This window comes from Choloepus didactylus, chromosome 10, assembly GCF_015220235.1.
Source record: "Choloepus didactylus isolate mChoDid1 chromosome 10, mChoDid1.pri, whole genome shotgun sequence".
Taxonomy (NCBI): domain Eukaryota; kingdom Metazoa; phylum Chordata; class Mammalia; order Pilosa; family Megalonychidae; genus Choloepus; species Choloepus didactylus.
In genome coordinates, this window is record NC_051316.1 from 39006460 (window position 1) to 39018551 (window position 12092).

At 31.7% G+C, this 12092-nt stretch overlaps 1 protein-coding gene across 4 annotated transcripts in view; it reads right to left on the reverse strand.

The window, feature by feature from the left end:
* Window positions 1-12092, reverse strand: part of VPS13A (vacuolar protein sorting 13 homolog A) — a 275242-nt gene that overhangs the window by 250914 nt on the left and 12236 nt on the right. For all 4 annotated transcript variants that reach the window (XM_037798536.1, XM_037798538.1, XM_037798537.1 and 1 more), the window contains exons 5-11: window positions 10026-10153; window positions 9715-9821; window positions 8779-8950; window positions 7263-7325; window positions 6660-6789; window positions 5692-5786; window positions 5190-5332 (exon numbers count right to left, since the gene is read on the reverse strand). In XM_037798536.1, the coding sequence (XP_037654464.1) occupies window positions 5190-5332; window positions 5692-5786; window positions 6660-6789; window positions 7263-7325; window positions 8779-8950; window positions 9715-9821; window positions 10026-10153 (838 nt within the window). The remainder of the gene's footprint in view (window positions 1-5189; window positions 5333-5691; window positions 5787-6659; window positions 6790-7262; window positions 7326-8778; window positions 8951-9714; window positions 9822-10025; window positions 10154-12092) is intronic.

Below are 12092 nucleotides of genomic sequence, written 5' to 3' on the forward strand. Positions count from 1 at the left end.
AAAAAAAAGAGCAGGGGTGGAAATTCAGTTATATTAGAGTAAGGAAATGAACCAGATGGTAATTTGAATCCACAGGAAGAAACGGAAAGGACTGAAACTGGTAAATAAGGAGGTTAATATTAAAGAAACAAATGAACAACAAAATTCTATGAATATATTTTTGCTCTCCTTTCTTTTCTTAGCTCCTTTAAAAGACATCAGATTATGTAAAATAACAACTATAACAATTTATTTGGAAGGGGGAGCTGTAACAATTTAATACCTATAACAATAATAGGACAAAAAAGGGGAGAGGGAATTAAATGATATAGGAGTAAATCTTCTATATGTTATATAAATTAAATTAGAACAAATTAAAAATAGACTTTAAAATGTTAAGAGATATAGGCCCTAGAGTAACCTCTGAGAAAATATTTCAAATAAATTTTGTTGTATATACCCAAAGGAACTGAAAGCAGGGACTTGAACAGATACTCTCACAGTGATGTTCATAATAGGATTATTCACAATTGCCAAAACATGGAAGCAAGCCCAGTGTCCAAAAGATGAATGAACAGATGTGATATATACATACAATGGAATATTATTCAGCCATAAAAAAGTCTGAACTTCCGATACATGCTACAACATGAATGAACCTTGAAGATGTCATGCTGAATGAAATAAGCCAGAAACAAAAGGACAAATATTGTATGATCTCATTCATATGAAATAATTAAAATATGCAAAGTCATAAGTCAGAAACTAGAATACAGGTTACCAGGGGACAGGTGGGGGGCAGAGAATGGGGAATTAATGCTTAATTGGTACAGAATTTCTCTTGGGGGTGATGGAAAAGTTTTGCTAATGGATGGTGATGATGGAGAACAACTTAGTGAATGTAATTAGCACCACTAAATTTTATACTTGGAAGTCACTAAATGGGAAATTTTAGGTTATATATGTGTTATTAGAATAAAAAGTAAAAAACAAAACAAAACAAAACAACAACACAGGACTATACAACATAGTGAACCCTAATATAAACTAAGGACCATAATTAACAGTATAATAGTAAATAATACAATTAATAATAACATTTGTTCAACAGTTGTAACAAAGGTACCACACTAATGCAAAGTATTAAATGAGGGGAGGGATATATATGGGAACTCTGTACTTTCTGCATGATTTTTCTGTAAACCTACAACTTCTCTAATTAAAAAAAAAATTTATATGTAAAACAAAGCTGGTTCTTTGAACACAACAATAAAACTGATAAACTACTAGCTAGGCTAAAAAAGAAAAAAAGGAGAAAAGACATAGTTTACTAATTCACTTATTTCAGAAATGCACGTGGGGACATCACCACTGATCCATGAACATTAAAAGATAAAGAAAAGAGTATTATGAACAACTCCTTGCCCACAAATTTGACAACACAGAAGAAATGTAGAGTATCTTTAAAGACAGAAGCAAAAAAAATTTACACAAGAAACAGATAATTTTAATAAGCCTCTACCAATTAAAGAAATGAATCACCTTCCAAAAAAAGAAAGAACCAGACCCAAATGGTTTCACTGATGAATCCTACAGCTAATATCAAACTTAATAGTGAGAAACTAGATGCTTTCCCCATGAGACAGTGGTGGTTTGGAGCTGTATGCACCCCAGAAAAACCTGTTGATAAATTTAATCCACTCCTTTGAGTGTGAACCCATTGTAAGCAGAACATTTTTATGAGGTTACTTCAGCTAATGTGTAGCCCACCTCAATCACGATGGGTCTTGATCTTATTATTTATAAGTGGAATGAAATTCAGAGAGAGAAAGAGAAAGCGACAGGAAGCAAGAAACTGAAATTCAACGGAATCCGGAAAAGAAAGGAGAAGTGGGAGAGGCCGCCATGTGCCTGCCACTCGACAGAGGAGTCAAGGACCAAGGATAGCTGGCAGCCAGTCCCAGAATGCAAGTCTTCGAGGAGAAACCATCACCTTGATGAAGCTTTGATTTGAACTTTTTCCCAACCTCAAAACCATGATTATTAATCCCTATTGTTTAAACTGGCACATTGCATGATATTTCCTTGAACAGCTAAGGAAACTAAGACAGATCAGGAAAAGGAAAAGATGTTGATTCTTGCCACTCATATTCAAATCATACTGGAAAATCCTAGCTAACACAATTAAACAAGAAAAGGAAATAAAAGCTGGGCAAATTGAGAAAGAATAAATAAAACTGTCTTTGTTTGCAGATGATGATTGTCTACGGAGAAAATGCAAAAAAAAAATCAACATAAAAACTACTGAAACTAATAAGCAATTATAGCAAGGTTATACGATAGAAGGTTAACATACAAAAGTCAACTGCTTTCCTACATCCCAACAAGGAACAGCTGGAACTGAAAAATGAAACACAGAACCATGTACATTAGCACAGAAACATATGAAATAATTAGATATAAATCTAACAAAATAAATTCAAGATCAAAATGAGGAAAACTACAAACCTCTGATTTAAAAAATCAAAGATGATCTACATAAAAGGAGAGATAGTCAATGTTCACTGACAGGAAGAGTCAATATTATTAAGAGGTCAGCTCTTCCCAACTTCATCTATATATTCAAAACATAATCGTAGTCAAAATCCCAGCAAGTTATTCTGGATATTGACAAACTGATACTAAATACATATTTAAAGGTAAAAGAACCAGAGTAGCTTACACAATACTGAAAAAGAACAGTTTAAGGACTGACGTTACTCAACTTCAAGCCTTACAATAAAAGTACAGTAATGAAGACACCATAGTATTACTGAAAGAATATACAAAGAATCAATGGGACAGAATAGAGAACACAAAAATACACCCACACAAATACTGTGAATTGATCTTTGAAAAGGAAAAAAGGCAATTCAATGGAGGAAGAATAGTCCTTTCAAGAAATGTCACTGGACAGCCACATGCAGAAAAAAAAAAAAAAAAAAAAAAGCATACAGACACAAACATTACACCTTTCATAAATTAACTCAAAATGGATAATAGATATAAATGAAAAATGCAACTATAAAACTTCCAGAAGATAACAGTTCTAGGTGATGCTGGGTTTGGCAATGACTTTTTAGATATAGCTCCAAAAGAAAAAAAAACTGATAAATTGGACTTCATTAAAATTTAAAGCTTCCACTCTGTAAAATACACTGTGAATAGAATGAAAAGACAAGCCACAGGCTGGGCGAAAGTATTTTCAAAGCACATATCTGATAAAGGACTTGTATCCATAATAACCAAGGAATTCTTAAAACTCAAATGTAAGAAAACAAATAATCCAATTTAAAAAGTGGACAAAATATCTGAACAGACACCTTACCAACAAGATATACATATGGCAAACAGATGAAAAGATACTCGACATAATATATCATTAAGGAACTGTAATTTAAAACAGTGAGATACCACTCAACACCTATCAGAATGGCTAAAAGCCACATTTTAAATTCCACATTTAAAATCGACATTTCCAAAATTCAAAAGTTACTACAGTAATCAAGACTGCATGATTCCGGCATAAGGATAGATGCAGACCAGAGGAACAGAATTCAGAATCCAATAATAAACCCATATATCTATGGTCAGTTGATTTTCAACAAAAGAACCAAGATCATTCAATAGCGAAAGAATAGGCTTTTCAACAAATGGTGCTGGGACAACTGGATACACTATATAAAAGAATGAAGTTGGACCACTACCTCATACCATACACAAAAATTAACTCAAAATGGATCATAAATCTAAATGTAAGAACTAAAACTACAAAACTCTAGAAGAAAATACAGAAATAAATTTTCATTAACTTGGATTTGGCATGACCGAAAGCACATGCAACAAATAAAAAAATCAGATAAACTGGACTTAAAAATTACAATCATTTGTGGTTTAAAGGGTACCATCAAAAAAAAACAAAAAAACAAAAATACTCCAAGAAAATATTTGTAAGTCATATCGAATAAAGGACTTGTATCTAGAATATATAAAGAACTCTTACAACTCAATAAGACAACTACCAGTTAAAACACGAAAAAAGGATTTAACAGACATATATCCAAAGAGAATCACAAATGTCCAATAAGCATATGAAAAGATGTTCAACATCATTAGCCACCAGGGATATGCAAATCAAAACCACAATGAGATGCCATTTCACACCCACTAAGACGGCTATAATCAAAAAGACATAATAATAAGTATTAATGAAGATGTGGAGAAATGGGAACCCTAATACACTGTTGGTGAGAATGCAAAATGGTGCATCTGCTTTGGAAAACAGTCTGTCAGTTCATCAAAAGGTTAAACACAGAGATACTATATTAGCCAGTGACTTCATTCCTAGGTATAGAACCAAAAGAAATGAAAACATATGTCCGCAAAAAAATCTGACATATATTTATAGCAGCATTAATTATTTCCAGCCAAAGAGTGGAAATAACCCAAATGTCCATCAACTGTTGAATGGATAAACAAAATGCGGTTTATCATAAAATGGAATATTATTTGGCAATAAAAGGGAATAAAGGAGTAAAGTACTAATACATGCTACAACATGGATTAAAACATTAGGCTCAGTGAAAGAAGCCAACACAAAAGATCACATATTGTATGATTCCATTCATATAAAATGTCTAGAATAGACAAATCCATAAAGATAAAGGTTAGTGGTTTCACGTGATTAGGGAGAGAATGAAAATAGGAATGACTGCTAATGTGTATAGGGCTTCTTTTTGAGGTATTAAAAATGTTCTGAAATTAGAGGTGATAGGTACACAACTTGGGAATATACTAAAAAACCTAGGAATGTACACTCTAAATGTATGAATTATATGGTATGAATATAGCTCAATAAAGCTGTTAAATAAATGAAGTGCAATAAAAACAAACCAAACTGTTAATGGTGTTTCTTTCTATGTGGTGTGAGTGCTGACACTCTGTATTTTTCTTTAGCGTCTTGCATCCTCATTATGCAGCCTTCTACTAAACACGTATTATTTTAACAATCTCATCTATTACTGGGGGAAAAAACCAACTAATCCCTAAAATTACATAGAATAGTTTTAAACTATAATACTCTTTATAAAAAGACTATAAGATTGTGATGAAACTTCCAACCCCACAGTGAAATTTTTTCTAATGATAAAGAAAAAAACATTAATACTTACTTTATTGCTTGTGCTCCAGGTCTTTGCACAATCATAGTGGTAAATTCTTCTACAAGGATATCTAACAGCTCCGGTTTTTGGTGATCTTCTCTTAGAACAATGGACATACTTTTCAAGTGAACGAAAAGCCTCATGGCTTCAAACTAGATTATGTTCAGAAGAATAAAATGAAAATTACATACATGTAACCAAAACAAATAGCCCTATTGGTATCGTACATTCATTACCAAAACTACAAAAACTCGAAAAATGATCCATTATCCAGTAAAGAATCACCACATTAACACCAAAACATAGGGAAAATTTTTACTCCCATCTTGAAAATGAAAACAAATACAATATTTTACAGTTGAAAATGAAAACAAGCGCAATATTTTACAGACCAACAGGAAGATTACTGAACAAATAAGTAACAAATATATTTCTGAAATTCTTCTGAAAGGATTTAAAATAGATACATCTAACAATAAACTCCCAAATGTAACTCAAGAAAACATCTTACTGTTTTTGGCAAGGTTGGATCAACTGCTGTTTCACTATAGCCAATTGCTTCATAGAGCTTAGCTTTTTCTTCAGGTGTTAATATTTCTGCAAGACCTACAAATCATAGAGAAGCATTTTGTGTTTGCAACTGACAACAAAATAAAATCAACTCATAATTTAGCTGCCTCTAATAAATAAAATGCAAAATTCACTTTCTTTTTATAATGCTTTTAAGAAATTATAACAACTGAATGTTAAGATGGCATTGGCAATTTAAGAAGTTATTTGTCAACAATACAAACAACTAAATACATAAATTCAGTGATAGAAATTTCTAAATGTTTGCATTAAGTAATAACTAAAGAAATGGCTGAGTATTAGGCACTTAATGGTACTGTACTAGGCAACATACTTAGGATACAAAGTAGGTAATATTAGAATCATAATTTTCTTCTATTTTATGGAAGATAAACTGTGGCTTAACTTGCCAAGGCCACACTGCTAAAAAGTTATAGATCTAGGATGTAATACTAAATCTCTGAGCTTTCAAAGCTATGATCTTAACCATTTGGTTATTTATTGTCTATACTAGATGGTTATGAAACAAAAATCTTTCCAAGAAACAATTTCAACAAAAATTTAAATGGTTTATACCATTTTGGAATTTTTTATTTTACTGATTGCCTTGCTAAATGCATCAAATAAATCCTATGAGCACAAAGCTCTTTGTAAAGATTAGTAAAATGGAAGTTTATTTAATTTTTATCTATTTCATTAATGTTTTATATCAAATTATATAATTATCAATTTTATCATGGTAATTTTAATTTTATTTATAAGTATAAACAATATATGTATGTATACAATTTACAATGCCTATTTTAATTTCAGATAAAATTTTCTGCAAAACTTGATTTTCACTCCACATCAGTTACACTACCAAAATCTAATGATTAAGTATACTACTATAAAACTAAATGGACATACTTCCAGGTTTAACTTCTGGTTGTTCATTAGTATTTGTTTCTGACCAACTCCACATCCAGCTAAACCATCCTTTATCATCCTCTGGTTCTTTTTCACCTTCTTTGTAAATCCTGTATCCAGCCTTCTTTACCTAAAATGAATGAAATTTCAAATAAATGACAAAATTATCCTTTATTTAGCAATTTACAGAAATAAAAATATTTCAAAATCTTACATATTGAGTGAATAAATGTAAACAATATAAACACTGACAGCAGAACATACTGATTGAAACTTCAGCTAAACACAGACTTTATAATTAACATCTAGTTCTCCCAACGTTTTACAAGAGCTGATGATCACACACACACATAAGTTGGCTTTTCACCTTCATACCACCTCTGAATACTTGTTAAGCTCAATATTTAGGAAGAACAGTTTTCCCATAGAAACCTGATTTAAATCAATGTAGCAAAACATTAAAACAAATTTTCTTATCACATAGAAGCAAATCTGAACTCCTTTTAGGAAACAGCATATTACAGCACAATACTGACATTACAGCTTCTGTGAGATCTGGAGTTTAGATTTATTTTCACTAAACAAAAGATAATATTGAATTACCTCAACTTCTGCTTGTTGTCTTGCTAATGTTATATTAAACACATCCAGGACCTTTTCCAACTCCTGAAAATATTTTTTAAAATGTATTAATGTCACATAACTTTAGTATACAATTGAACTGCTATACTAAAAAAGATAAGATGGGAAGCAGAAAACAGAACATCCATCAATACCATTATGCAAGAAGCAATGCTTGCATATCTATCATCTTGAAAATTAATGATGGAGTAACTTAGAACAAAAATCAAATAGTCACGTATATACAAGAGTATAAAAGATACCATACATGCATTATTTAAAATGGCATTTGAGTTTTAACTATAGCCAAGGGTAAACACCGTACCATGTTCAACTACAATTATAAATCTGCATATTATGAGTACAGCTCACATGTCATCATATTCCAAGTAGGCCTACATACATGTAAAACTCGTTTTTAAATTTTATGCTTTTCAAATTTGTCATGGCTATTGAGATGAACTGAGATAAGCTAAATCTTTTACCAGACATATACATTCCCATGATTACTTTTAAGGGTTTCATGCTCAAGCCACTTTTTACCTCCAAAGAGGCAATCATTACCAAGTAGAATTATGTAGAAAACAGCTTAACCCATGTAAACAAGGAAATCTGTTAACCATCCCAAAAAATCGTGAAACCTAAGCACTCCTAATACCTGTGAGTCTTCAGGAAATTCGTCACCTTGAAAATAAAAGTAAAACTCAATCTTTAGGGAGTTTCTAGTTGGAAATTGGCCTGGATTCAGAATGATTACATTGTTTTCAAGAGGCTAACTCCACTTAAGTCTCTCTAAACTGTTCATTACCCATCTCTAAAATAATCTCTTCCCCAATATTCTGTAATTCTAAATGAAAGGTAAGATTAATTCTCAGAGAACATTCAAGACAGATAATTAAATAGTAAACTTCCGGCCAAGACTAGAAATGTCACAAGAATAAAGAGGAAGAAAAAACAAAAGCTCTGAATGGGCAAAAAGTTCCAGCAAACTTCATGTAAAAGATGGGACTTGAAAGATGAGAATTGGGCAGAGAGAAGGCAGGCAAATGGAAAACATGAGCAAAGGCCTAAGAATGAGAATTATACACATACAAGACAGGATAAACATGTGATTAGCACTTAGAAGGTGACATAGGGAAATGAAGTGCTGACAGATAATGTAAAGCTTTGAAATCAAGTCTCTGGAATAAATGTATCAAGCACTTTCTAAGCTTTTGAGGTTAAAAATGACATAACATGAGGCTTCAAACTACTATTTGCATGAACCCAAATCCCACCAGAATGAGAATAATCCCAAATTTCAAAAGCTCACAGGAAAATTTTATGAAACTTATATTATCTAACTGAAGTCAGAAACAGGAATCTAAAAAATTTCAAGTAAAAGAGACAAAGAATGGTTAGTCAAAATTATAGCAAAAGTAGGAAGTATTACTCACTAAAGACTAAACAGAAGTAATATAGTACAAAATATTTTTATAATTTTTTTTTAAATGCTAACCTCCAAAGACATGAGAATATCACCAGCTGGCTTCTTACTTGTTAACTTTTTTTTATACAGTTCTTTATATTGCTTCACTTTGTGCCTATGTTTTCTAATATGCTTCCATGACCACATCCGTAATCTGGGACAAACATTTACTTCAAGGACACCATTGATAGCATAAGCCCACCTAGTTAAAAAACAAAAACTCCACGTTTAACAATCATAAACCAACAGTATGAACTATAACTGATATTGCTTCTCCATACATACCTAACTATAGTACAGAAACCTTTAATACAAAGACTATGAAAATGGTGTATTATCCGAGCACTTAGCTTTCCTAACCCTGTTTGCATTAATCTATTAATTATTAATCTTATCTTTTCCCTTAAAGAAATGAGAAAAATTTTGTTAAAAATATATTTCACTTCATACAAGTCCTACTGTAGCATTAATTGGCAAATAACACTTTAGGTACCTGAAGAAAGAGTAATTGCAGCTTCTAGAAACTGGAGAATTGCTTAAAACCTGGAACAACAGTATTTCTGAATTAAAAAAAATAAGGGGCGGGGTAGTACTTCACAGCTTGCCATAACTTAAAAAATATGGACTTTAGTGTGTCTTGATACAGGGGGGAAAAACATTGCTAGAAAACAAACTGGCACATCATTATTTAACAATTACAAACATACTGATCCCTTTATAGTAAACAAAAGCTATGGTACTGTAGCATCTCGAGTCAAAAATACCAGTACAAAGAATTCCTTTAACGTATTGCATCATCATTATAAGCAAAAGTAGCAACATACATTTCTAGACACAAATCAAACTATAGTTTGCATCAAACCATATAAAAGCATCTTAAAAATTACTTTAAAAAAAATCAAAGAAATTCACTTTTACATCATATTTTTTAAATCTGAAAAAAAAAAAAAAAAAAAGACATTTTACCATTCTCTAGCATGGTAGTGAAGAGGTTTATCAGGTTTGAACTTCCTATATGGCAGATTTTGCTTCATCATATCAATTGATTCAAGAAGTTCCATAACACTGAAATACTGAAGAATGGAAAAAAACAAAAGCTCTTAAATGTTTCTGAATGTTTAGTTCAATTATTGAAGATAAAGGTTAAATTAGTGACATTTTTCTAAGGTATGTAGGAAATGTTGCAATATAATAGGATTTTGGGAAATACACTGAAAATCTTAATTCTGCTTTTGTCAAACTAATTCACAATTTAAAATTTCATTAAAAAAAATCACCTGTGGTTTATTAAATTCAATGGCTATTTCATGTAACTCAACAACCAGGTTAATTTTGGGTGCAGAAAAGTCAAAATCTGATCGATGATTCATCTGAAGTTTGGCATTAGCAGATATAGGACGAAATACTGAAAAATAATAAAAATTGAAAAAAATTAAACTGTTATATTTCAAAAATCTCACAGCACCAGATGGATCAAGTAGAAAACACTGATTTTCATTTCTCTTATACCCTTTTGCACCATTCCCAGATCTCCACACTGCCATAATTTGATCAGATGAACTGCCAATTAATGGTAAGGATTCTTTTATCTTTTTCTTAATTAATGGTAAGGATTCTTTAATCTTTTTCCTACATATAGTTCATGTTGTCTTCCATATGAAAATACAGTAAAGGCTAATCAATCTTTCCCCCAAAACACCAATATATATCTTAAAAAGCAGGAAAATTCCCTAAAAAGCAAGATAGTCCAACAAAATATTTTTTAATAAAAGTACAGTTGTAGGGAATAAATGCATAATAGAAATGCTAAAACAAAAAGGACCGTATATAATCCCTGGTTTTCATTATATAATTATAATTTCTGAATTTCTGGTAAGTTTCTCTGTCCACTTTCCCTTTTAACTCATAAAAGGAAGGGAGAGATGAGAGCTTATCCAGGATTACCTGCCTGGCTCAATCCATAACCTAAGATAAATTCCTCTTAACCATCTGCATTTAGTACCAAAAAGAACAAGAACCATGCAAACAGAGACCAGTAATAGCAGAATCTAGACAGAGATAAGCTATTAAACTATAAGCTAATTTATATACAAAGATATCACATTTATTTTGTTTTAATCATCCCTAAGGCCTAGCACTTAAGTTTTTACATATACAAGCATTCAAATATACTCCATTTGAACAGAAATAAATGCTCACAGATCCTGCTCTTTTTTCACATTCCATCTCACACTGAAGCAATAGGAAAAATAAATAGTGATTGGTGATAGAAGCTACTCTGGACTACTAGGGGTCACTGCAGAACCAAGGACCAAGGACATGAAACAGGCAACAAATAAATGATCCCAAACCCTATTAAGATAGGTTGTCTGATGTATGACATGACTCCTGGGGATGAGCTTGGACCCAGCATTGTAGGATAGAGAAAGCCTTCCGGACCAAAAGGGGGAAAAGAAATGAAACAAAGTAACATTTCAGCGGCTGAGAGATTTCAAATGGAGTTGAGAGCTCATTCTGGAGATTACTCTTCTGCATTACACAAATAATCCCTTCTTAGTTTTTAGTATATTAGAACAGCTGGAAGGAAATACCTGAAACTGCTGAACTGCAACCCAGTATCCTTGATTCTTGAAGATGATTGTGTAACTATATAGCTTACACAGTGTGACCAGGTGATTGTGAAAACCCTGTGGCTCACACTCCCTTTATCCAGTGTGTGGACAGAGGAGTAGAAAAATGAGGACAAAAAGTAAATGAATAATAGTGGGGAAGGAGAGGTATGAGATGTTTTGGGTGTTCTTTTTTACTTTTATTTTTATTCTTATTTTTTATTTTTATTTTGTGGAGTAATGAAAATGTTCAAAAACTGATCCTGTTGATAAATGCACAATCCTATGATGATACTGTGAACACATGATTGTAACTTCGGACAATTGTTTGATATGTGAATAATCTCAGTAAAATTGCATTTTTTAAAAAGATTGGTTGCCTGGCAACCTCAGAATATTTGAGAATTAAATAATTCATTTTATTATACCTGAAACTCTAAATTCATAAAGCTAGATAAGAGAAAATTATTTCAAATTGAATATACTTTCAAAAAAAAAAAAAAAATTTGACCAAAGTCACTACTTTCTAACCTAAAGTCAGGGAATAAGGTCCCCAGCATCATAAAGCTATTCCCTGTAAAATAAGAGACAAATCACCAGGGACTAAATCCATCTCCGGTAAGAGTCAAAGAAAACATCATATTTAAAACTGCCCCAAAATAAAATTTCTTTGTAAATATTTTAGCCATAGAATTCTGATGTTTCTATTAATAGGAGATATTAAAAATGTATTTG